Source organism: Nyctereutes procyonoides, unplaced genomic scaffold (genome assembly GCF_905146905.1).
Source record: "Nyctereutes procyonoides isolate TBG_1078 unplaced genomic scaffold, NYPRO_anot_genome, whole genome shotgun sequence".
In the NCBI taxonomy this organism is placed as follows: Eukaryota; Metazoa; Chordata; class Mammalia; order Carnivora; family Canidae; genus Nyctereutes; species Nyctereutes procyonoides.
In genome coordinates, this window is record NW_026575125.1 from 101,792,415 (window position 1) to 101,820,066 (window position 27,652).

At 45.0% G+C, this 27,652-nt stretch overlaps 1 protein-coding gene across 1 annotated transcript in view; it reads right to left on the reverse strand.

Annotated features, from left to right (window-relative positions):
* The window catches only part of HS6ST2 (heparan sulfate 6-O-sulfotransferase 2), a 291,349-nt gene extending 268,175 nt beyond the window's left edge, over nucleotides 1-23,174 (reverse strand). The window contains exons 1-2 of the mRNA XM_055338387.1: nucleotides 22,747-23,174; nucleotides 21,390-21,908 (exon numbers count right to left, since the gene is read on the reverse strand). Of these exons, the coding sequence (XP_055194362.1) occupies nucleotides 21,390-21,908; nucleotides 22,747-23,174 (947 nt within the window). The remainder of the gene's footprint in view (nucleotides 1-21,389; nucleotides 21,909-22,746) is intronic.
* Between the last annotated feature and the right edge of the window lie 4,478 nt (nucleotides 23,175-27,652).

The following is a 27,652-nucleotide window of genomic DNA, read 5'->3' on the forward strand; positions in this document are numbered from 1 at the left end:
GGGAACCCTTATTCCAAGGGGTAGTACCATCTACCGCAGGCCCTCCCACTATGAAAGAGCATTCATAAATAGATTATTCAGGTGTACAATAACAAATCTCTAGGCATCAGGAAATGTCTGTGGAGCTCCATAAAATTTTTGCAGTGCCTGAATTTCTGCAAAAAAAATTAATTTTCCCCTCCAGCATCCAACATTAGTTTGAATATCTTGCAAAGATGATAAGACTCCTTATGGTAACTATTCCCCAGTTAAAATTCATCACTGGGTAAAAACCTGGTTCTTCAGCTGTCCCGCATCATCAGAGGCAAGCTAAAATAGCTAATATCCTTCAAATATGGCACATTAGCTGAACTTCGTCTCTTCCCAACATATCCAACTCAAATTAGAAATCAAGGATATCGATGGGATACAATGAAAGCACTAATAATTGCAAGCATTAACTAATATATGCAAAAATTAAATAATACCAATGTTTGGGGACCATTAAAGCATTTCAAGGTGAAGCAAAGAGCAAAAGTAGCTACAAAATCATAGAAGTTGATATGTTTTAGGTTTTATATAAGCATGTTTGAAACAGTGGATGAATCATCAAGAGATATCCTCAAATGTGTTCCTATAAGATTGGGGGGAAATCTGGGCAGAATCAATCAATGAGCCTGAGATTTAAAATACAGACCTAGGGACACCAATAATGTAGCGACAGTCTTTCTTATTAGGGGAAAATAGGTTAAAAGTTACTTTTAAGTGAAGCAACACAGTCTGATATTAACAACACTCTCTCACTCCCCAGGATCCACACCTTCCAGTCACACATTCTTTCTATTCTTCCTCCCAAATACATCCTGAAACCATTCACCTTTCACGTGCCCCAAGTCCAGTCACCACTCCGTCTGTCCTAGACTTCTGCAGCCTTCTAACTGGGTTCCCTGCTGTGTTCTCAGCCCTCTCCCGACCCTTCACCACACAGCAGCCAAGGCAACTAGTTAAAACACAAATCAGATCACGTTACTCCTTTGCTTGACTCCCCATGTCCTCTGACAGCGTTCAGGATAAAGTCCCAGATATGTTCCATGCCCTACAAGGCTCCACGTGACCTGGCTTCTATCTAGTTCCGAAGTCTTGGACCCAGCCCCTGAGTACAAGCCCTACACCCTCTTGTAGCTGTGCTTTTATTGGGCTGTGTCATAAGGTTTTCCCCTGTGCCTTGCCTGGCTGTGGGGCTTTGGGGACCCAGCCTGGGTGTCACCTCCATCAGAAGAGCCTTTGAGGAACCCTCCTCTCCATCCTCACAGCAGCGTTGCTCAGCTTTATCACAAGGCCAATCACCCTATTTGCTTACTGGTTGTCCCTCACTAGTCTGAGAACTCTCCAAAGTTAGTGCCTCTGGCACTGCCAGCTTTGTCATCCCAACACCTGACCCAGTGCCATTCAGTACATAGTGAATGAATTGTTAATGAGCAGATTCCAATCTCATCAAAATAGGTTGTGTTATCGGTTCTACATCTTAGTGTGAGACAGTGTTTTGATTCTGTTCATGCTGAGCTTGTGGTAGCAGACAGAAATTTCCAGATCCCACATTATCCCAACTCTTCAAAACCAAATGCCTACATCGGGAAAGGAGAGATGGATGCAACCAAAATAAGAAAAGGTGGGGGCATATTTAATAAAAAATATTTGGACTTCAAGAATCTGATCCCTGGAAATAAAGAAAACAGGGCCACTACAACTCTCAATGTATAGAGAAGTTGATGACTTAGTAATTGGGAATGGCTGTGCTAAAATCAGGTGAGCACAACACATAGCTCCGATACCTTAAACAGCCAACCCAGATCATTCGAGCAAACAGAAACAGGTGAACTACATCTACTTCCAGTTCTGGGCAGGAGAGAGTATACATATTTCTCTCTATTCCTCCAACTAATTATAGATCTGTATAGGTACATTAAAATAAGCATTAGAAGGCACTAAGAGGTAGAGAGAAAGATATATCATGCACTCATGGACACATGAGTCGGAACAAAGCATAAGTGGCTATGTTAACATTAGATAAAACAGACTTTGGAAAAAAGAAAATAGCCAAAACCAAAGAGAGGACATTACATAATGCTAAAAGTCAGTTGACCCAGAACACGTAGCAATCCCAAATCTGTCTGTAACAAACAACAGAGCTGCAAAATGTATAAAGCCAAAACTGATGGAACTGAAAGGAGAAAGAGACAAATCTGTAATTATGGTTGGGGACCCTAACACCTCTCTCTCAATAACTAGGAGAAAAACTAGACAGAAAATCAACAAGGACACACAAAATCTCCACAACACCTTCAACCAACAGGACCTAATCAACATTGACCCAACAGCAGGATCTAATGAACTCCACCCAACAACAGAATTCTCAAGTGCACTCCTAAATTATTGATGTTTAAGGACAATAATGTACTGCTTGGTTTGTAAAATACAGATGTAAATCTTATAACAATAACAGCACAAAAAGGGAGAAGAAGGAATAGATTAAGGGAAACGCTTCTAAATCTAACTACAATGTATTACAAATATGAAGTTGATTCTGAAAGTTACAATGTATAGATTAAGCCCTACAGCATACACTAAAAAAATAACAACAAATTACAGTAAAAAATATTTAAAGGAATTAAAATGATATATTAGGAAACAGTTGCCTAGTACAGCAGAAAGCAGCGAAGGAGGAAAAGAGGAACAACAACAAAAAGATATGAGATATACAGAAAATAAAGTCTTGGATTGAGCTGTCAATAAAATTAATGGATGAAACAATCTAATCAAAAGGCATAGACAGGGTACTTGGCTGGCAGAGTCAGTAGAGTGTGCAACTCTCAATCTTGGGGTCATGAGTTCGAGCCCCATGTTGGGTGCAGAGATTGCTTAAAAAAAAAAAAAGCACAGACTGTCAGATGGATTTAAAAAACCAAAAACAGGGATCCCTGGGTGGCGCAGCGGTTTGGCGCCTGCCTTTGGCCCAGGGCGTGATCCTGGAGACCCGGGATCGAATCCCACGTCGGGCTCCCGGTGCATGGAGCCTGCTTCTCCCTCTTCCTATGTCTCTGCCTCTCTCTCTCACTGTGTGCCTACCATAAATAAAAAATAAAAATTAAAAAAAAATAAAAAACAAAAAACAAAAACAAGATCCAGGACACCTGGGTGGCTCAGTGGTTGAGTATCTGCCTTTGGCTCAGGGTATCATCCTAGGTCTGGGATCGAGTCCCGCATCAGGCTCCCTGCGAGGAGGCTGCTTCTTCCTTTGCCTATGTCTCTGCCTTTCTCTCTGTGTCACTCATGAATAAATAAATAAATAAAACTTTAAAAATAAAAATAATAAAAAATTAAAAAAACAAGATCCAACTATATGTTGTTCACAGAAAACATGCATTATATTCAAAGATAGAAACAAACTGAACAAAAAAGGAGAAAAATATATTATGGAAAAGGAACCATAAGAAATATGGAATGACTATACTAATATCACAGAAAATCGATGCTAATAAATGTTAGAGATAAAGAAAAAATGTTTATAATGATAAAAGGAACAACACATCAGGAAAACATAACAATCATAAATATACATGCAATTGATAACAGAGCCTAAAAAGCAAAAACTGACAGAATTAGAGAGAGGTGCCCGGGTGGCTCAGTCAGTTAAACATCTGATTCTGGATTTCAGCTCAGGTCATGATCTCAGGGTCGTGAGATCGACCCCCATATCAGGCTCTATGCTCAGTACAGAGTCTGCTTGAGATTCTTTCTCTCTTTCTGTCTCTCCCCCTGCTTGTGTGCTTGCACTCTCTCTCTCTCTATAGATAGATGATAGATAGATAGATAGATAGATAGATAGATAGATAGATAGATAGATAGATAGATGAGATATAATCTTTAAAAAAACCAAAGATTTAGAAAGAGAAATAGAAAATTCAATAATGATAGCTGGAGACTTCAATGCTCCAATTTCAATAATGGCTGGAATAAGTAGAAAAACATCAATAAAGACACAGAAGTCTTGAGCAGTACAATAAACCAAGACATAGCAGTCATCTAAGTACATTGTCTCTCATACACACCATAAAACACTTCTCAATATATCTTAAAAGACTGAATCATGTAGTGTATGTTCTCTGACTACAGTGAATGAAATTATAAATCATTTAAAGAGGATATTTGGGAAATTCATAAATATGTGGGAATCAGACAATGCACTCTTAACTAAACAATAGTCCAAAGAAGAAGCACAAGGGAAATTAGGAAATCTTTGAGATAAATTAAAATAAGACAAAACATAGCAAAACTTACAGGATGCAACCAAAGCAGTTCTTAGAGAATATTTTATAGCTGTGAATGTAAAAAAAAAATGAGAAAGATCTCAATCAATAACTTAATTTTCGACCACATGACACTGGAAAAGAAAAAGCACACTAAACCCAAAGCAAGCAGAAGAAAAGAAATATTACAGATTGCCGTGGGAATTGAGAGTTGAAAGGAATGGGAAAAATCAATGAAGCTAAAACTTGGTCCTTTGAAAAAAAAAAAACAACAAAATTGACAAATCTTAACCTAGGCTGACCAAGAAAACAGAAGACTCAGTTACTAAAATCAAGAATGAAAGAGGGGACATTAGAACCATCCTTTAAAACTACAATGAGCAGTGTCTGGCTGGCTAAGTCAGTGGAGCATGAGACTCTTGATCTCGGGGTTGTAAAATTTGAGCCCCACGTTGGTGTAGAGATTACTTAAAATCTTTTTTAAAATGACTAATCTATAGATGAATGAAATAGAATTAAGAATCCAAAAATGATGGGCAGCCCAGGTGGTTCAGCGGTTTAGCAGTCCAGGGTGTGGTCCTGGAGACCCAGGATCAAGTCCCACATCGGGCTCCCTGCATGGAGCCTGTTTCTCCCTCTACCTGTGTCTCTCTGCCTCTCTCTGCCTCTCTCTCTCTCTCTCTCTCTCTCTCTCTCTCTCTCTTGTGTGTGTGTGTGTGTGTGTATGTGTGTGTGTCTGTGTGTGTCTCATGAATAAATAAAATCTTTAAAAAAAAGAATCCAAAAATGAATCCATACACTGATGGTCAATGATTTTCAAGAAAAGTACCAAGGTGATTCAATAAAGAAAAAAAAGTCTTCAATGAATGATAGTGGGACAACTGATATCCACATGAAGAAGAATGAATTTGGGCCCCCTTCTTACAATATGCACAAAAATAATTCAAAATAGCTCATGGACCTTACTATAGACATAAAACTATAAGACTTTCAGAAGAAAATATAAGGGTAAATCTTTGTGGTCTCAGGTTAGGCAAGGCCTTCATAAGAGACAAAACAAAGAACAGTTAAATTGGATTTCGTGAAAATTTAAAACTTTTGTGCTTCAAGAAACATGATGAAGAAAGCAAAGAGACAACTCACTGAATGAGAGGAAAATATTTGCAATAAATAAATCTGATAGGAGACCTGTATCTAGAATCTATAAAGAACACCTAACTCAATACTAATGAGCAACAAAAAAATTTGTTAAGATTTTATTTATTTATTCATGAGACACACACACACACACACACACACACAGAGGCAGAGACACAGGCAGAGTGAGAAGCAGGCTCCCTGCAGGGAGCCCAATGCGGGACTCAATCCCGCGTCTCCAGGATTACGCCCTGGGCCGAAGGCAGCGCTAAACCACTGAGCCACCCGGGCTGCCCTCCAAAAAAAATTTTTTTTTGTTTAATGGCAAAGATATGAATAGACATTTCTCCAAAACAGACATTCAAATGGGCAATACCACATGAAAAGATGCTCAACATCATAACCTTTGAGGAAAATGCAAATCAAAACCACAATAAGGTTACATTTCACACCCATAAGGTGGCTAGGGGGTGGAAACAACAGACAGTGACTGCTAATGGGTAGAATTTGCCACCGGTGATAGTCTTACAACTTACTGAATAAAGTAAAAGCCAGTGGACTGTGCACCTTAAAAGGGTGAATATTATGATGCATGAACTGTATCTAAGAAAATAATTTGAAATGTATCATAGACTTAAAAGTAAAAGCTAAAACTATAAAACCTTTAGAAAAATACAGGAAAAAATCTCAAGATCTGGTGCTAGGCAAAGAATTCCCAAACTTGACACCAAATCATGATCCATAAAAGGAAAAATTGATAGATTAGACCTAATCAAAATAAAAAATTTTGGGATGCCTGGGTGGCTCAGCAGTTCAGTGTCTGCCTTTGGCTCAGGGTGTGATCCTGGTCCCGGGATCTAGTCCCACATCGGGCTCCCTGTGAGGAGCTTGCCTCTCCCTCTGTCTATGTCTCTGCCTCTTTCTCTGTGTCTCTCATGAATAAATGGAATCTTTAAAAAACAGAAATTTTACTGTGTCAGGGCCCCTGGGTGGCTCATTCGTTTAAGCATCCGACTCTCAATTGCAGTTCAGGTCATGGCCTCAGGGTCTTGAGATCAAGCCCTCCTGCTCTGTCCCTACATTGGGCTCCACACTAGGTGTGGATTCTGCTTAAGATTCTCTCTTGCCCTCTCCCTGTGCCCCACTCCTCCCCACTCACACGTGCATGTGTGTGCTCTCTCTCTCTCAAAAAAAGAAATTTTGCTCTGTCAAATGCCATGTGAAGAAGATGAAAGGCAGGCAATGGACACAGAGAAAATATTTGCAAACAATGCATCTGACAAAAGACTACAGAATATATAAATAACACTCAAAACTCAGCAGTTAAAGAAAAAAGAATCCCATTAGAAAATGGGCAAATGGCATGAACAGGCATTCCACCAAAAAGGACACACAGAAGTCTAGTTAGCATGTGAAGGAATGCTGAACTCCATCAGCTATCAAAGAAAGGTAAATTAAAGCCACAATGAGATATTACTACACACCTATCAGAATGGCTAAAATAAAAAAAAATAGTGACAATACCAAATGCTGACAAGGATGGGGAGAAATTGGATCACCCATGCATAGTTGCTGGGAATGTGAAAAAATATATAGCCCTTCTGCAAAAACAGTTTGGCAGTTTCTCATAAAACTAAACAAGTAATTGTCAAAGGACCCAGCAGTTGCATTCTTAAGCATTTATCCTAGAGCAATGAACAGAGATCATTCTACAAAAGCCTATACACAAATGTTCATAAAAGCTTTATTTGCAATAGCCAAAATCTAGAATCAGCCCAGATGTCTTCCAACAGGTGAGTGGTTAAACAAACTGGGGCTCATACTTACCATGGAAGATTCTTCAGCAATAAAAAAGAGCGAACTGTTGGTACAAGCAACAGCTTGGATGAATCTTGAGTGAATGATGCTGAATCATGAGAGGCACCCCAAACCAGCTCTCACCCTTAATCCAGCAGAACCATGGTGTCCCACAATTCCAAGTTGACAGCCACCAGTGGCCCCCAGACCTATGTGGCAATTTGCATGGCACCACTGCCTCCCTCTTGGGCCCTGAAGCAGATGTGGGTGCAACAGATTGTCCCCAAAGCTATATCTGGAGAGAGAGGTCTAAATCATTAAGAGGCAACCTGTCATTTAATTATGGTAATAATTTATCTTTTTTTCTCCTAATGGTATTTCTCTCCCTTAGACCCAACTTAAGCTTCTGACATTTTAGTTGGAACTCCTATTATTTTGTGAATATTTCTACCTGCTTGAAGTTGTGGGAGAACGTTTGTCTTCTTCCCTCTGTATTTCTTGTACTAAGCCAAATTCGAAGACCAAGAGCCAAATAATATTAGCTGTGCAGACCTCCGGCTTTGTGGCACTCAGATCTCTCCATTTTACCAGGCTCACTACATACAAGAGCTCCTCTCATTAACCAGAAAGAGCTGCATCTCAGAGTCAGACCCCAGCAAATCAGAAGAGCTGGATTTTCGTGGTCCCTGGCTTATCTACTGTCATCATGGAAATCTGACCCAGCCATAGGTCACAACCTGAGACTCCATACCCTGTCCCTAGATGCTGGAACCATAAGCTTCCTACAACGAATAATGGTTACGTCACCATGCTTGAAAAGCAAAACAAAATATGACATTCAATGGGGAGCATCACAGTCTTGCTCATTCCATTCCAATCATACTATTTAGAAGGGGAGAGAGGGATCCCTGGGTGGCTCAGCAGGTTAGAGCCTGCCTTTTGCCCAGGGAGTGATCCTGGAGTCCTGGGATGGAGTTCCACATCGGGCTCCCTGCATGGAGCCTGCTTCTGCCTCTCTCTCTCTCTCTCTCTCTCTCTCTCTCTCTCTCTCCCTCCCTCCCTCCCTCCCTCCCTCTGTATCTCTCATGAATAAATAAATAAAGTCTTTAAAATAAAATAAAATTAAAATTAAATTAAAATAAAATTAAAAGGGGAGAGACTGTCAGTGTAACTGCTCACGTCCAATGCGTGCAGATCCTATATGCAGCCTTTAACTTAGCATTCAGCAGAACTCTGGAAAATCATGAACCACTTTCCTACAATAGAGGTAGATGAGGTGCCTGCGACACAGGAATCCCTCCTTGAGATGAGCTTAGCTCATTTGGCTTCACTTAACAGTCTAGGTAAGCCACATATATACCTTTAGCTCCCCCATGTCAAAAGTATACCCCCTCTGGGGGGATGGGGTAACTGGGTGATGGGCACTAAGGAGGGCACTTGATGGGATGAGCACTGGGTGTTATACTATATGTTGGCAAATTGATAAATTAAAATAATAATAATAATAATAAACCCAAGTGTGATTTCAATCTCTTCCTAATGTATCTTGTGACATCCAGGTCTCTAAGGCCCTCTGTAATAATTTTTCAAAGCCATCTGGAATAAATAGAAGTCTCACTCAAAGCTGCATGTATGCAAATTTCCACACTTTAAGTGGATTCTGTCCTTAAGTGCATAAACCAAAAAGCATGGAAGCAATTGGATTAGAAAAGCAAGGTTTTTTTTTTAACCCCCCTCTAATTGGCATTAAGTCACCAAACATTGTCAAACACATATCACTTGCTTAATTACTTTGTGTGCACATGTGTATATCTTTATAACTTCATAAACATATAAATGAGAGAGAGATATGCAGATTTAATGTACACCCATATGGTGATAAATACAAAAGCTGCCAGAAGATTGTAAAATGCTATCCTAATGCTAAAATGATATCTTTTTTATCTTTTGCTTTGCTTCCAAGTCACAGAGAACAAACTAAGAGTGGGAGATGCTAAGCATGGATCCTTACCTAAAAGGAGAAATATGCACAGGCCATTTTGTTCAATAACGCAAAGATATTTTTAAAAATACCTTGCTTCAGATCCATAGTCACATACTAGAGTAATTGTCTTGTGCTAATCTTATGGTGTGTTTATTATACATTAAATCATTTCTACATATCCATGAAAATTTGTATGGGAGCAATTTTTCATAAACAACCTACTATGCATCGTTCACCCCAATATGCTTCATTTCAACATTGCTTTCATGAGTTGGAGTTGACCTATTATGCTCCTGGAACATACTGTACCACCCTCAGCAAAACCAATCTTGAAAATCATAAGTATTTTTGCCTCTACTATATCTAGTAAATAAGCTCCATTTCCCAACCTTCAGGATGTCATGCCAGTTAGCATTCTACTTAGCAAAGTCTCAGCTGTGAGGTATCTGCCAAGGTGGCCATCATTCCAAGGTCACACTTGCCTCTGGTAATAGTGGGCATCTCTCTACCATTCTTCCAATGCCGTCAACTGAATTTCCTGGCCACCCACATTAATGTCTGCCAGGCTGGTAGGCCCATGCCAATTTACATATTCTCTTTTCTTTCTTTTTTTTAATATGCTATTTATTTATTCATGAGAGACACAGAGAGAGAGAGGCAGAGACATAGGCAGAGGAAGAAGCAGGCTCCCTGAGGGGACCCCTATGCCGAACTCAATCCCAGGACCTTGGGATCACACCCTGAGCTGAAGGCAGATGCTCAACCACTGAGCCACCCAGGCATCCCATACATATTCTCTTTTCCAAAGCCACCTCTTCCAAAAGAGAGAGAGGGGTCAGTCCTCTCTTCATGATGGGCCCTGGAGATGAGAGCAGGCTTCAGGATTCATCACTTGGTTTTGAGCAAAAGTATCTTATTTGACTGGCTTTTCATGTTTCATGACCACATGAACTGATCTGGCTGAACTCACTCACACTCCCCTCCAAAGGCTGTGTCTACACAGACCAAATGCAGTGAAAAAAAGCAATGGTCATTTATAGAAACAGGCCGTGGTCTGAATAGTGCAACTTGACATTGCTAATGAACCAAGTGCCAACATTCCAGAAGGACTAAGATGCTTTGGCCTCTTACAAATCTTATCAAGTGTGTGCACCATATTTTAAGTCCACATAGGGCATAAATTAAAATACAGTCAAGGTCTTCATTTTCCTTATCTGAAAAAAGTCTTTCCTCTAACATAACTCCTTTCTTTTTTTATTTCCCCTAAAACATCATTCTTCTGTGTAAATCAGTGTTGAAAGTATTTGCAGTATCTTAGATATCTACTTATTTTTATTGGTGGAGATCTAAATCTTTATTTAAGAATGGCCAAAAGGAGTTGCAGAATTCTCCCTCAAAGAGTAATTTTTACTAAACTTTCTAAAAGATGCTTTGAAAAAAAAAAGTCAGTTAACAGGTCTCCATTTTACTTAGCTTATGTAGTAGACATGGCCAAAAAATGGGCAGAGGCTTTTGGAGATTTGTCTGAAAATTTAGCAGAGAATAAAACATATCAGACAGGCCATGTGCCCTGATTTTAATTGTCAGCTCCAATATTGACTGGCTGGGAGGATTTAGGCCCAATTCTCTGTTGTTTCATCTTTAAATGGGTTTTTAAAACATCTGCCTTACAGGGTTGTTTTGAGGATTAAATGAGAAAATATATGCTCTGCCCCTGTCATAGGGCCTGGCTTAATAAATACCCCCAAATATTAATAGGTCTTCAGGGAAAGTCAGGCCAAGTTTCCAGAGTCAAACCATCACTTTCCAGTACTTCTCTTTGCCAAGGTCTTGGAGTTCTACAATCTTGCATGTCAATTAAGAAACCTGATGTGGTTGTTGAAGGACTGGCAATACTTCCAAATATATCAGACTACTAATGTTCCTTCTCATGCACTCAGATGGAGCCTGATCTCTTGTTCCTGCCTGACTGGTTACAACATCCAATGACTAAACACTGCATGGTCAGATAGTATGGACTGTAAGATATTTACTCACAGAAGTTTTTCCAGACTAACTTCACAGGTTAGTATATGGTCTATTTTTACAAGTGTTCCATATGTGCTTGACAATGTGCATTCTTCTAATTGGGTGCAGGTCCACTGTACTGAGCTTGTTAACCAAATCTTCTGTATCCTTACCCATTTTTTTTATTCGTTTCATCTGTCAATTTCTGAAAGAAGTTAGCAGATTTTACAATTTCTCCTTGTCAATGGCCCTGTCAATTTTTGATCTATGTATTTTTAAATGATATTAAGTGCATACGAGTTTAGGATTGCTATCTGAAAAGTGGAACTTTTTGCCAATATTTAGTGATCTTTTTTATCCTCAATAAAGGTATTGACAGTCTATTTGTCTGATTTCAGTTTAAGTACTTCAGCTTCATTCTAGTTAGTATTTGCATAGTATATCTATTCCAAACCTACCTGTATCTTTATGTGTTAGCTTTGTCTCTTATACACAGCACGTAGCTGGATTTTGTATTCTTATCCAATATGATAATCTATGTCTTTCAACTAGTGAGTTTAGTCAACTTCTATTTATTCTAACAACTGAGAAGCTGACTGCCAAGATCAAAGGACCTTTTTAAAGTATCTCTTTGTTTCCTGGCTATCACCTGGTCATCCTAGTCAATTTGTAAACATTCTTTGCTAGCAGTCATTCTCCTGTATGAAGTTAGCAAAAGTCCAATGATCTCCATCAGTGAACTGGAGCTGGTACTATACTGAAGACTCGTCTTTTTTAGTACAGTTATGGGAAAAAGTCAATTAATGCAAGGAATGGTGCACACAGGCCTAATCCATTTGATGTAAATCAATGCATTACACATTTCAATTGCTCTGTATTCCTTCAGAAAAGTGCATGGAAGTGATTCATTAGAACTAAACTCTTCACAAGAAACAGACCGATTCTCTTAGGCTCACTAGGGCACCTCTGCTGGTAAAATTTAAAAAGCAATCAAACTGCATAAGAAGTCCTTTTTGCAGACATTTACATGGGGGAAGAACATGATTCTTAACAATTCAGAGTAAATGAAGTGCAAATTATTCTCTTATACTATATCCCAGGATTGAAACTTAAATTGTGACTAAAAAAGAATCCACAGTTTAATCAGAAAAATATATTTATTGGTAATTCCCAAGCTTCTATTTGATACATTTATATCATAGGATAACAAGTTCATAACTACTGCTGTTATAAATATAGAATATATGCAGAATTTGCATGTATTGAATTTTATTTTGAATTTGCAAGTGTGCCTATATTTGAATATTTATAATATTCCAGAAAAAGCACAGTGGAATGTGCAAGACAGATTTATTTAGTGTAATGCTCTGAAATGTGTCAAAGTCTTCAACACTGTTCTTTAGAGGCAAAACGGCAGAAATAACAAATGGGATGCAATAAGACCAACAGAATAATCTGTGAAGTCCAATACCCAGTAAAACAGGGAAAGCTCTTTTGCCAATAAATATTTTATTAAAATTAGGCAAATATTTCTGTAAGCTTACAATGGCATTGTATTAGGAGATATATACCATTAGTTGGATTCTTCATTATGCTTTACTAGAAAAGAGAGCAATCCCACCCATACTCTTTTATCCCCATAAACTCAGTGACTAAATATCTTATTTTATTTGTCACAGAATGTTGCTGTTAGCTTTTCCACTGTAAAGCACGTTCTTTTTACCGTCAAAATAACTGGTATCTAGAATGGAGTTTCAACAGATTATGCACCTCACTATATAAGTAGCCCCTCAGATACCCAGAGCAGTGGAGAAATGAAGTGTTCTAATCAACTTAATGCATAATTTAGAAATTTAATTTGAAAATATATTAATAAGCGTAATTTAATTTATAGTTAATTGAGGGGCTCTTATGCTCTTATGAAGGAAAACTGCTCTGTGAGGAGGCTGCCCCAGTAAAGTGGACTCCCTTTCTTCCCTGGATGAGGGCAACACAAGCACTAACTGACCTAAGTTCTCAGTTGTGGCTGTTTAGAAAGGCCCCCAAGACTTGACTCTGATCCAGACTACTAGGTCTGGTGTCCATTCACGTGGATAGAGGCTCATGAAGATTCAAAGCCCAGGCTGTCTTGCGTGGGTCTGGCTGAGCAGAACAAGTCTTATTATTTCCAACTGCGTACCATTATTAATTTCCTGCTCCATTTAACTTTTAAACAGAAAAGAAACGATAGCAATATACTCAAATATCTCTATAATGGAGTGGTATAAGGGTTCCATGGTTTCTTTGGCATATGATAACAGCCACTCATCAAAAAAAAAAATCAACAGCCAATTCCTGACATATCACCTCTGCCTTTCAGTCTGAGAGTTTAGTTAGCTGAGAGTTTACTATGTTTTCCTCAATAAGAACTCCTCAGATACTGGGGCATCTGTGGGCTCAGTCGGTTAAGCGGCTAACCAGCTCAGGTCATGATCTCAGGGTCCTGGAATCGAGCCCCACCTCAGGATCCCCACTTAGCATGGAGTCTGCTTGTCCCTGCTCCTCCCTCTCTCCCACTCCTCTTCCTCTCCCTGTGCTCATGCTCTCCCTCTTGCAATTAAATAAATTTTTAAAAAATTAAAAGAACTCCCTGGATATCAAGAGGCTAAGGAAATAGCCAGCCATGGTCTTCAGGAACCAAAAAGTGGACATGAGTATAATTTATCACAGCCATGAAACGACATCATTTTAAAAACTGTTAGTGTTGACTTTTATTATAAAAGCAGTGCAGGGGATCCCTGGGTGGCTCAGCGGTTTGGCGCCTGCCTTCGGCCCAGGGCATGATCCTGGAGTCCTGGGATCCAGTCCCACACTGGGCTCCCTGCATGGAGCCTGCTTCTCCCTCTTCCTGTCTCTGCCTCTCTCTCTGTGTCTCTCATGAATAAATAAATAAAATCTTTTTAAAAAAAAAAAAGCAGTGCATACTCATAAAGGAAATGCAAAACCTTCAGAGAAGCATAATAAGAATAAATCACTAACTGATCTACTAATATCCTGGTATTTTTCTTTCATGCTAAGATTTGGAGGAATGGGAAGATGTTATGTGTGTGTGCGTCTCACTCTCCCCACTCCCTCTCTATAACATAGTTATAGTTACACTGTGTTCATAATTGTCTCTTTTTCCCTTAGCTTTAAATCACTAGCAATTTTCCATACTCCCTGAAAGGGCATTTAAATGATTTTGTAATAGACCTTCAAGTGGATGCACTGAGATTCCTTGAACCATTCTCCTCTACGTGGATGTCCACATTTTTTCAATTTGTTGCACTTATAAAGAACTCCAGCTAGCCTGCTTGTACCATTAAATCACCCTATATCCCACCCCATGGCATTTCTCACAATTTCAAGTCATTAACTGTTTGTTATGAGTCTATCTTTCCCACTCCATGAAGGCAGGGACCACAACAGTGTCCCCAGCACATAGTACATTGATAAGGGACACTCAGTAAATATTGGTTGAATTAAAAAGTGAAGAAATAAATGAGTGAGAAAATAAAAACATGTATAGGATTATGGCTTTCAGTAAAATCTCAGAAAAGAAACAATGGGTCAAAGAAAAAATATTTCTAATGTTCTCTGTTTATGTTATCTAATTTTTTTATGTTATCTAATTTATTTCCAAAAGAATTGTTCAAGTTTACACACTCACTTACAATGTATGCAATGTATGAGAATTACAGGATTTACCACACCCTCATCAGCACTGGCTACTAGCGTTTTTTTCTTTCATGGTGGTGGTGATGTATGTTGACGGTTTTTTAGTTTTTGGTTTTCCTTTTTAAATCAGGGCTAGATGGGCAGAAAAGGTTTTCCTACACTTAATGACTTAAAGTTGCATTCCTCTAGTAGCAGTGGTACTAGATGGGTTTTCCTTGTCTATAAAGTCGTTGTGAGTCCCATGATGAAACTTGTCTGGTCATATCCTTTGTTTTTTTCATCAATTTGTAGCACTACCTTCTACAGAAAGGATGTCATCATTTTGTCTGTTTTATTTGTCGTGCCTATTGTCATTAGTTTGACATATGCCTTTTCATTTTGGCTACTTTTTGACAGATGAACAGTTCTCATTTTTATGTAATCATAACTGTCTATCTTTTCCTCTATTCAAACATCCTTCTCCTTGGCTGAGTCCCACGTGTGAATTGCAGCTATCATTTAAATAATAATGCCAATTGTTAAAGCAGATTAACTGGGTTCAAAGACTCCCACATATACAACTAAGCCCTAATCTGTCCCAGAGTGTTTTTCCCCTCCCTTCGAGCCCTGGCCACTACATGTCCAGGCAACAGAGACCAGTCACATCTCTTTCATACAGTGCCCTCCCCACACAAACTAGATCTCCTTCTCGACCTCTCTTATTTGGTCACTGATACCATCTCCACTCCACACTAGAAATCAGGAGGTGCATTCAACTGGACTCCAGACTTCATCTCCTTTTGTAGTTTTTACATTCCTCCCATCCATATGCTTCTCCCACTCACTGGGGTTCACCTTCCTTATTGCCATTCCAGGACCTCGACCATGAGGTCTCACCCCATCTACCTCCCTCCCTCACCCTTCCCCAACCATGACCTTCTCAGTTCTGGCCAGCCCTGGCTAGGTGAGGACGCTGAACCTCAACGATGCCAAGAGGATGCCATTCCCACCTGCAATGCCTCTGTTCTTCTAAAATACAACCCACACATTCCCAGACGTCTTCCTGAATACATCTCTCCTTTTTCTGGCCTGTTCCTTCTGGCCTGAGAAAACATCTTGGTTAAATCTCCCATTCTTCAGAGGGGGGATGGACCTGCCCCAAAATCACAAGCACCCCCCACCCCCACTCTGATCCACAGTTCTGCACTTTGCCCTCTAATCTTTATAGACTTGAGGCTGAAGATGGTGACACATTTGCTTTTCTGGCTTTGTCGTGGCTCTAATCTCTCCCAACTGCTAGCACTGTGCAGAGGTCATGATACCCCAGAGTTTGCTGGTTAGACACAACTTTCACATAAACAGATGGACTTTTCTCTATGTTTTACTATATCCCCTTAAAGGTGTGACATTTTAAAGACATTCTTGATATTCAAATAATTTCTAAACAAAATTCGTCTCCTTTATTAAACTACTAAAATACCGAGTTATTTTGTTCTGCTGTAAGCTCTGAGAGAGCAAGAATGACATACCTTCCCTGGAAGATAATGGGCAGTTTCACAAAATTTTGTTTAATGAATAACGATGGAAAAGATGACTAATCTTTAATGTCATTTCATGCTACCAAAGTTGACGACAGATATCTATAAAAGACAAGCTCTGACATTCTTCTTGCCAAATAACACCACTGCTCTAAAATTACTATTGAGAAATGCTAATTTTGAAGAGCCTTTTTATACTACCCTGAGAACTGAGAGGGGTTTTTTAGATTTTTATTTATTTATTTGAGAGGAAGAGAGAGAGAGAAAGAGAGAGAGAGAGCATGGGGGGGGCAGAGGGAAAGAGAGTAGCAGACTCCCCATTGTTCAGGGATCGCAGGGCTTGATCCCAGGACCCTGGATCCATGCAACCATGCTAACGAATTCTGCTCAAGTTTAACAGATGTGATAGGGGTTTTTCCCCTTCTCCTGTGAAACAGGTGGGAGAATACAGCAGCTCCTCTCAAAGGCAGCTGAAGAAGTGCACACTGGGCTACGGTGCTGCCCCTGTGAGAGCCAGGGGGGTTGGTTCTAAAGCCTGGAGGGCCACAGAGCATCATCCCTGCAAGTCCGGCCTGTCATGCTGCCTCACTGCCAAATCCGAGACAAGGAATCGGAGCATGGACACGTGAGGCATGAGTGGGCACAGGCGTCACAGAGTTCCTGTGAAGACACAGCTCGTTCAAGATACAGCCACCTTTTTAAAAGAAAGGGAAAGAAAATATAGAGCTTTTCTTCATATAAATGCCTTTTAGTAACTGGATTTTAGATGACAATTAATTATTCTTCCGTATGGCTGCTGGAAAATGTAGAGACCCTACAAGTCTAGGATGCAACAGGACCCTCACAATCAGATTCTTTGACTAGTATAGCTACAGAACTTGGTCTGTGCCCCCGCACCCTCCAGCTGCCCTGTGCATGCCAGCCAGCACGGTACCTGGCAAAGAAAAATGAGGCCAGCACACGTTCCCTGTGCCCAATTCGGAATTCCTCCCACAGACCAAGTGGTGCTCTGGAGTTGGCTACAAACAGAAGGAATTTGGCCTTAGAAAAGCTTGCAGAATTTGGGAGTTTTAACAGCTGGTAAGCAAGAATGTTTTGATACATTTTGAAAAATGGTCCTAGAAATTCTAGAATGAGCAGGACCTGTCTCTGACCCCAAACAACATATTGGCAGACAGATGCATGAAATGCAATTTCTAGTTTCTTCTTCTTTTCTTTTCTTTTTTTAAAGAAATATTATTCTCAATAAACAACTTGAACCTTTTGCCAGCCAAGCATTCTCTGTCTTTGTCCTCGCCAGGCAACGTGCTCGTAGTCATTTCTATTCAGCAGCTATATATCACCCGAGCACTCTGCCATCCTCTGAGGCAGGGAAGCATGACAAAAGTAGCACTGGGAGCAGGATTCAGGGTCTTGGCTTGCAGCCGCAAGGCCTCTCATACCCCCTGTAACGTGGATAGATGGCTGTGAGTCAGAAGGTGGCCCCTGTTGCTACTCAGCACTCCTCCCATTGCTTATTCACCAGGTCCCCAAGTGTCCTGCCATTCTGCGTGGCTTTGGAGTGATTTCCAACATGGCAGTGAGAGGCCTTTCTGCAACCTAGCCAGGAGACCCACTCCTCCACTCCCAGAGCACAGAAAGCCTCAGGGTGCCAGAAATCTGTTCTCCCCGGGGCCGTGGCAACCCTGGTCCTATCCTGTGTCCCAACTCACCTGTGTAACATTACTGAACCCAGTGACCATGCAGGTGGTAACACTATCGGTTCCCATTAATCCAGTGTTCACTTTGCGGGCATTACTAACATGAAATGCCTCACGGTGCTCATGTCAGTACCCTGTGCAATCAAGGTGCTGTCAACAGAGCAGACAGAACTGCAATATGATTTCCATGGGGCCACCCCAGAGCTCCATGACCTTGGCAAAGTCCGTCAGCACCTTTGGGATGTGCTCTCATCTGATAAATGGGGATACTTTTGTTCACTCCTCCCTCTCCCCAAAGATACTGCAAGTTTATGGTGAAATAGAGATAAGGGGATGTGAAAGCTCATCAGCAACTGGAACGCACTCTCCATACATACAAGGCTTATTAGATAGCTCCAGTCCAAGGTCACATAGCTGGTTTGTGGCTGGCCTGCAGTGAAGGCCCAGGTGTCACAACTCCCTGCCCAAAGAGACAGAGCCCGCTATTCCCCCCAGTTCAGCAGAACACACAGACCACCAGCTGGCATGGTAGGCCGCTCCACAAGGGAACTCTGCGTGGCTGACTCTCATCTCCTGAGACCAACTCCTCACCCCACGTATCACTGCTGCCCCTGCATCTACATTCTCACCACACATGCTCTTGCACACATTCTAACTCACATACACTTAATGTATATCCTCTCTCTTCTAGATTATCAGAACTCACTGAACTGGTCCTTCTGAAGGCAGGGATGTATCAGCACCCTCAGGAAATTCTGGAACCCTCAAGCTACCACTATTCTTCAAGATGAAGATTTCTGGAGGTGGGCAGAAATTAATGAAATAAAAAGATACACTCGGGGTAGCAATGTTTCTCTAGCAATTTTTTTAAATTTGTGCAAATGGTGTAAGATCCATTAACTGACTGTTTAAAAAGTGGTTCTTCTTTGATTAGACTAGATGGCACTGTGGTATCACCCTTTTAAGTCCAAGTAAAATCTCATTTCGTGTCAGATAATGTTGCTTCAATTTGGGACAATCTAAGAGGATGAACCTCCACTTGAGGGGTCTTGATTATTTTATGGAACATTTCTGAAGCGGTCTGCCAGAGAATAGTGGCCACCAAATACATAATCTGGGCCACATTTATAAGGTGTGTTTAGAGACCGTGTCACACCCTGACCTACATGTCCAGAAGGATTTGAAAAGGCACATGTGCCCTGTGGGGCTCTAGACATGGCCATGACTTCCACAGTGGCCAACATCTCATTTTTACTTCACCAGCACAGTCATGGCTGTGGGATTCTATTTTTGCTCTAAAGAGCTTTTTTTAAAAAGAAAAATATAACCATCCCTCACTACACCTACAAGCTCCATCAGCAAGTGAGATTGTTTTCAATATTGCTGAATTGTTTGGGATCTTCCTAAACACCAGTATCTTATGATGACAATGACTTCTACAATTCTTACAATGGACTGAGGTGGCAACCTTCCTGGAGTGAAGGTTCTCTTCAGATGGAAAAAAGAAATCTGTTAGGGCTGTAAAGGCAGTGAAAGTTCAACAGATTCTGCCAGAATCCCAGTATTCAGGAAAAAATACTGCGAAGCCAGGAGAAAGGAGAGTGAGCAGGGATGTCTCTTCAAATTTCAGTGGTGACCAGGGAGAGTCAGAGGGCTCCATTTGCCTGGTCTAGAAAGAAGAAACTGCACTGGGTCTCACATTCCAGGAGCCTCTGCAAAGCACCTCCTCCTTCAAGGCACAGAGTACCCTGCCTGGGGGTGGGGGTGGGAATTGGGAGCCCATCCAGGTAAGTAGCTGCTGTAAACAGCAAACTCCAGGGCCCCTGTGGTCACCTGATGGGGAGGCAGGGAGCACATCCCTGTCCTTGCCTGCCCAAAGACCCTGGCCAGAGGGGCCCCGCGGGGCAATTGGACTTATTCAGGCCATTGCCTGAACTCCCTGCCCCGGTCCAGATTTGTTTTACTTTTTTAAGATTTTATTTATTTATTCATGAGAGACACAGAGAGAGGCAGAGACATAGGCAGAGGGAGCAGCAGGCTCCCCATGGGGACCCCAATGAGGGACTCAATCCCAGGACCCCGAAATCACGCCCTGAGCCAAAGGCAGACATTCAACCACTGAGACACACAGGTGTCCCCCAGATTTGTTTTAGGGACAGTGGCATAAAGGAAGCCCAACACGCCCTTCTCCCCCTCCCCCTTTTACGGCACTCCGTGACCTCCAGCAACGGGGCATTGCAGCTGGATGAAGGAAATGCCCTAGCTTTGAAACCAACCGGCTACAGGCTCTTCATAAATCACTATTTCCCGCATTGGCCCCGGGTTCCCGGCGCGTGGGCTGCCAGCCCCGCATGCTGGAGCTCAGCTTTTGTACATCTGGAGAGGTTTTTCAAGACCGAACCCTACATGGGGTCAGGGCAGCGTCCCAGCTCGCCCTTTGGCACGCAGGGTGTCCCTCGCACTCGCAAAGCGCGGCAGATACCTGGAGTGCAGCCAGTAGTGGAGGGCGCAAGCTGGGTACCACAAGGTCTCTCCAGGTGTCCCCAAACAGGGGCAGAGGGGTCTTGCCGCTCGCCCAGGGAGAGCAGAGCCAGAGGAGAGAAAGGAGGGCAGTGGCAAAAGTGAAGCAAAAAAGAGAAAAATCAGAAAGGGCAAAAGAGAAAGAATGAGGGGCAAAGTGAGAGAAAGAAGAAGGCAAGAGGGAGCGGCCAGGAGCCCACAAGATCAGGAGCAAGAGAAAAAGAGGAAGGCAAATAGAGGAAGTGAGAAAAGGAGGAGGGAGAATGCGGGAGCGGGAAAGGGAAGAGAGGGCAGAAAGAAGGCTTCGGAAGCGGGGTGCAGAGAAAAGAAGAGAGAAGACAAGAGGGACTCAGGGTTCTTTCCGGCGCTGCAGTGCGGAGTCCCCGTGCGGTACCCTGTTCCAGCAGCGGCCGGGGGGCGCTCGTTCCGGACCTCCGGGCCGCTCCCCACCGCACGCACTCCCAAGCCGCGGCCACTCACCGGCACTCACAGGCCAACCCGCCGACGGACAGCCGAGCCGTCCCGGGCCGCAGCGGACAGGCTTCCCGCGGCCGCCAGGGCGCGGTGAGCGCGCGCGCCAAGGAGTCTGGCTCCCGCTTAGTCCTGGCGCGCCCGCCTGGCCGGGAGGTGCGCACGGGGGCGCCGGCAGCGGCCAGCCGCGACCCCCGCCCCCGCCCTCCGCCCGCCCGGGCCCAGGTCGGCTCCCGCGCTCCAGGGCCTCGCTCGGCCGCGGGCGTGCACTCACCTGGACGGTCTCAGCCTGGCGTCGCGCTTGCCGTCCACCACGGCGGGCACGCAGCTGGTGAGCTCGGTCCAGTCGGCGTGCAGCCCGCAGCTCCAGCCCGTGGAGAACCTGGAGAAGAGCCAGGTCTCCCGCTTACCCGGCCGGTGGCAAGTGCATTTCTTCTGACCCACGCGGCACTCGCACGGTTGCTCCAGCTGGATGTTGCGCACCAGGTGGCGGCCGAAAGTGGTGCCTCCGGTCTTCTGAATGTGCAGGAACACGATCAGGTCATCGCCCTTGATGTCGAAGTCTACCTTGCGCAGGAGGTCGCCGCGGCTGAAATTGTAACGGGGCACGAACCTGGCGGAGCTTTCATCCTCCGAGCGGTATGGGTCCGGCATCGGGGAGCTGAACGCCTGCAGGCGGAGGAGCTGGCATTCTGTGCCGGGGCACACGTACTGGAGGACGATCACCGCAAATAGGAAGAGCATCACCAAAGCCAGCAGCAGCTTGTTGGATTTCTCATCCATGTTCCCGACGCTGGGGGAAACCCAAGCTCGTTACGTCAATCCCGCAGCTCAGCCCGCGCTCGCCGTGCGCCCGCACCGCCCCCCCTCCCCCCGGCGCCGCCGTTGCGCCCCTTTCCTCCCTCCCCTCCACACCGAGTACTCCGCGGCGGCGGCGGCGCCCTTCCCCGCTTCCTTCCTTCCCGGCAGGCTCAGCGCTGTGGCTCCTGCCGCACACCCCCCTCCCCCCGACTTTTTCCCGCTGGCCGCCTGCCCTCTCCACCCGCTGGAGCTCTCCAGAGCTGCGTCGCGGGGTTTCGTACCCACCGGACGCCGCCCGGCCCGGTCTCCCCACTCCCCAACTAACACTCCGGGTCCGAGCCCCCGCACGTCTCGCTCCACTCTCGGTGGTTCCCATCCTCATCCTGCTTCGCCCACCGGACACCCCCCCCCGGCGCTCGTGCCCCCAATCCCCTGGGCGCGCGTGCCGCCGCCTCCCCGCCTGCCCGACTCGCGGGGTCCCTCCCCTTGCGCCCCGAAGCCCTGCTCTTGCCTGCGCCCAGTTGCCCACCTTGGAGGCCGCCTCGAGGGAGCTCCGAGCCGGGCGTTTGGAGTTCCCCCGGGGGGACGAGTCCGCCGGCAGCCGGACTAGAGAGCGGAGACGCTGCGCTGCCGGTGCCCGCGGAACCGGGGGAAGGGAGCCGCAGCGTGGCCAAACGCGCGCCGCGCCCCTCCGGAGCCCCCGAGCCCAGCCGCCACCGGCCAGCTGGAACTTTGCGCCTTTTCCTCCCCCTCGCGGCTGCCTTCCCTCCCGCACCGCTCCTGCGCGCCCCAGCCCGGGAGCGCGAGTCCCTCTTTCGCCTAAAACGTACCTGGCTAGGGGGCCGAAAATCTTGGAGAAGATCGCACCGAGCACGTGCTTCAGCGAATGGCCCAGGGCGGCCAGGCCCCGAGTGAGCAGGGCCCGGCAGAGGGAGCCCAGGTCCCAGCGTCTCCTGAGGTCGTGCATCCGCCTGCGGCGGCCTCGGGACAGCAGCGCAAAGAGAGGGGTGCGCGCGGCTCCCGCCGGGGAGGAAGACGCCTTTAGGGGCTCGTCCAGGAGCGGCTGGGAGTTGAAGCCGCGAGACACACCCCTAGGAGGGCCCGTGCGGACTGAGGCGGCGACTGATCCAGGCCGGCTCCCTGCCAATTCGGCCTCTACTCTGGAATGCCGGCGGGGACAGGTGGTGCGGGCGGGCGCTCCTCTCTCCGGTTGCAGCGGCGGCCGGAGCGCTCGGGCTGCACACGCAGGCAGTGCCATTCCCCCCTTCAGGCAACTCAGGGTACTAAGGATAGGCAGCGAGCTTGAATTTATGTAATAATGCCTCACGCCTAAGAGCTCGAGCCACTTCACAAGCAGAAGACCTGGGGTTTCTCCTGTCTTGGGGAACGGAGGTCACTCCAATGAGCACATCACTCCACTTTGGCTGGTAATTTCAACCTCCCCTAAAATAGCAAAGGCGCAAATTGGACCTTTTCCTTCTCTCTTTGCTAATTTCCATTCTCCAGCGGAAGCGGGGGCATTTTCTGAAAAGGTAAGTCAGCATGAAGGAAAATCATGAGAAAAATAACAACAAAAAAAATACAAAAAACAAAAACGTTACAGAATGGGAAACTGAGCTTTTCCATAGCAGAGACTTACCCTTACTCCTCTTTCCTTGCTGAATCCCCAGCATCTAGCCCCGTGCCTACAGCAAGGCTTCACTCCTCTACGGTTTACTGAAGGAAAGATACATGACTGCACACTACATCAGAGTAGAGCCATCTAATCCAAGATGATGTGGTAAATGAGGAAACCGAGGCCCAGACAGGAAAACACATTTGCCCAGGATCACACAGCAGAGCTCTGGATTTTGGACCCAGAAAACCAGGCACCATTTCCTGGACAGTGACACCACCTACTTTGATAAATAGGCAGACCACCCCTGAGTCCTGGTGTTAAAAGGCTCTTTGTGGCTGCAGGGACCACAGATGTAAGAATGAGCAAGGGGAGAGGGGCTGTCCCTTCAGGACAATGTCCCTGGGAACTCAGGACTCAGACTGTTCTAATTGATCAGGTGGGGCTTGCTGTCTATCAGGAACTGACATCTCTGTGATCAAATGCCCACTCCATCCAGCCCCACTGCTACAGAAGGGGCACAGGTGGCAGCAGCATCTCGAAGCAGCACTGTCAGGGCCAAGGGAGAGGGGACAGTGAGACGAGTGTGGAAGTGAGGGCATATTCCTCAGGGACAGGCTCCCTCAGAACATTTGATCCCTCTGTGCAGTGAAGCAACAAGCACTGATCTGAGAATCTATCACTTCCTTGCTGGGCAGCCCTGAGACAATCACTAGCCCCTCCTGAGCCTCAGTGTCCTCTTCTGTAAAATAGGACCAATTCCTCCTTCACCATCTGGGTCATTGTGAGGATGACCCTTGAGCAATTTTACTTGCTGTATTTACCTGCTGCTCTAAGCTCCGAGGTCCCCACTGAGTCAGTCATAGGCCAGTTAAGGAAGGAGTCCTTCTCAGGCAGCCTCCCAGCTGTGCTCTCTGCCCTTACCTTCCCCCACATTTCTCCAGCCCTGGCTGGACTTCCGCATGCCCCCAAACCTACCGGGGACAGCAGAGGACTGTATGTCTGGCTCCAGGCAGGGAGGACTTGGAGGAATCCTGCCATTCAGGCATTCCACCTGTCTCAGGGTTCCAGGGGTACACTCTGACAAATGAACTTGTGTAAGGAGCAGCAGCAACTTCTAAGGTAGACATCTCAGCTTCCCCCAGACCTCCCCTGTTCACCAGGTTTGTGGGACATGCCTGCTCCCCCTGAGAATAGGTGACGATGTGAACCAGGGGACCGGGAAACTGTGAAGGTGGCCGGGGAGCTCAGCTTGCCAGCTATCTGCTGCCTTCTCCTTGGGTACCCACAGCAGTCAGCCACTTCAGGCCAGTAGGTGGCTCTCCTCATGGTGCCATATGAAGAACCCTCTGGCCTCGAACTTTTATAATGGCTTTCTGTGGGTCCCTAGAAAAGCAATTTGGGAATGGGTGGATCACGCGTTCAGGTCCCCCAGCAACTAGTTGGAGTTTCTGGAATTGGACCCAGGGAAAGTGTTTTGGGTAAAGATGCCAGGAGGAAAGGTATCCAGTAGAGGGGAAAGTTGGGATTTATTCATGCACATGCGTGAGAACACATGCACACATGCATTGGTGCACGCACACATGTGCACACACAGGTAACAGTCTGACTCCCTGAGGAAAGAGGCAGTCAGATTGGTAGTTGCAGAGCCAAAGGAGGGATGGTGCCGAGAAGCCTAGTTTCCAAAGATCTAGTATGATTCCACACAATAGCTCACTGGAGGATATTTGCATTTACAAGCCTTTCTTCCATCCACCTCACGCTGTAAGAAAAAGAAATTAATCTCTCTTCCAATATCGGGGATCCTGAAGTGGAAAGAAGTGTCTTTGAAGGGAGCAGGGGGGGTCCCACAAGTCTCAGAGAACCCCCCCTTGGGGGCAAAGAGGCTCCCTGCTAAGAAGAGAAAAATCTTCGTGTGTGTGTGTGTGTGTGTGTGTGTGTGTGTGTGTGTGTGTGTGTGCGTGTGTCCCCAGAGCTGTGTTCTGCTGAGGCCAGGCCTGGGCCTTGGCAGGAAGTTCCAAGGCCTCTTGCAGTCCTGGGCTAGGCCCACCTCCCAGAAGCCCGGTCCTCTCAGGAACTGAATAACAAAGATCCTAATACATTAGAAACAGCCCTATTTGGGAACTTGGGCAGGGGTGGGGGGGCGTGGGGGGGTGGCAAAAAGAGGGAGAGAACTGGCTGCCTTACCAGGTCTTTGGTTTTGCCTCTCTGTATTTCTTAGACCAGCCTGACATTCTACATGTATGCATGTATTTGGGATTCAGTACTTGACAGGTAAGGAGGACTCTGCAGGCTGAGCCAGGTCCCGGTTGTCCCCACAGTGTGCTTTGTTTTTAATTGTTTTTCCAGAACTGTCCTTCCACGGTTTTCACAAAAGGTTGAGGATTCTGGGAGCATAAAGGTCAGCCTTAGTGCATACTAAGCAGTGCACTTCCAGACATCTGTTGGGTTGCTGGAGTCTGAGAGTGTAATAGGGAGAGTTGGCAGAATGTGGGCCCTGGAGTTCAGAGACCTGGGTTCCAGTCTCGGCTCTGCCACTCATGAGCAAGGAAGCCACTTGCTCGTTCTTGGACTCAGCTAGCTCCCCATTTGTAAGAAGACAGAGTTGATGTTGCGATTCAAAGGGCACTTTTCTGCTCCTAACTTCTAAGTCACATGATTTCTGGTCTTCCTCAAGGGCCAAAGTGCTGCCAAACCCTCAGTGCCCGTTGCAGTGGGGCGGAGTGGGGGGGAGCCAGTGGCCTGGTCCTGGATTTCTTCTATTTGTTTGTGAGGTCCCACGGGGCAGCCAGCAGCTGGACTTGTTCTGGGGCCTATGTCACAAGGGGCGAAAGCAGGGTCCCCTGCTCAAATTAGAACAAAAACAGTGAAAATTTCATGTTGAAGAAAGTGCTGGGACTCTTCAAAGAGAGCATAATACACTAAGGAAATGTGCTTTTTCCCTTATCCTGAGCATTCTCTTCTGCCCTATCTTTCCAGCTGTCTCCCTTTTTTTTTTCTCAAAAACATTCATATTCTCAATAATAGGCGATTCTTGTCACAAAGACTGAAGGCATGCAAACTATCAAGGCAGTTTGTTTCTGTTTTTATGCATCTCGCCAAACTGAGTGAACGGCAGTACTTAATGAACGAGCCCTTCAGAAATTTAAGCTCTAATATTATAAACAGATTGGGTATGTTGGATACATCACTGTCAACAGCCAACCTCTCCCCCCACCCACCCACAAAACACTGATTTTTCTTTGTTTAGCCTTACAGAAAATGGGGCTCAAGGAATGAAGAGAGGAGGATAATGCTGGGGTGCTGTGTACACATTTGGGGTGCTACATGAATGTGTACTGCAGAGGCAAAATGAGCACTGGATGGAGGTCATCACAGACGCCGCCGAGCATGCAAACCAATGATCACCTGTTCCCTGAGGAGGGGGGGCCCCCATTATTTTTCTTAAGGTGGAATTCCCACTTGTCACTAAGTGGAAGAGTCCACTCACGCAGGCTGGGCCTTGGAAACTAGGGAAGCCAAGGCTTGGCAACCACAGGCTGCAGGCTCCACTCAGCTCCCTTGATGGCCATTTTACTTCTTTGCACCTCATTTGGCGTTCTTATTAGACAGCTTGACTAGGTACCTTCAGAAAGCTGGTTTAGGGATGCCTGGCTGGCTCAGTGGTTGAGCGTCTGCCTTCATCTCAGGGCATGATCCCAGAGTCCTGGGATTGAGTCCCGTATCAGACTCCCCGCAAGGAGCCTGCTTCTTCCTCTGCCTATGTCTCTGCCTCTCTTTCTGTGTGTCTCTCAGGAATAAATAAATAAAACCTTTAAAAAAAAAGCTGGTTTAAGGGTATAGGAAAGAGGAATGCAATCTTAAGCGAGCTTTCTATTAAAAAGGACAAAGCAGAGGTTTGGAGAGGATGTTGCCCTGGAATTGAATCAGGGCCTCAGTTTTGTCATCCAGGAAAATGGGACTAAATACAGCCCCCTTACTGGGTTGTCATTCATTGAGAGCACTTAGTCTAGTGTCTAGAAGAGTAGATCTTCCATAAATGTTCATTTCCCTTGCTTTTTAACTCTGAGTATCTTTGGCTTGAGCTCTTTGTAATATTTTCCACAATAATAACATACACA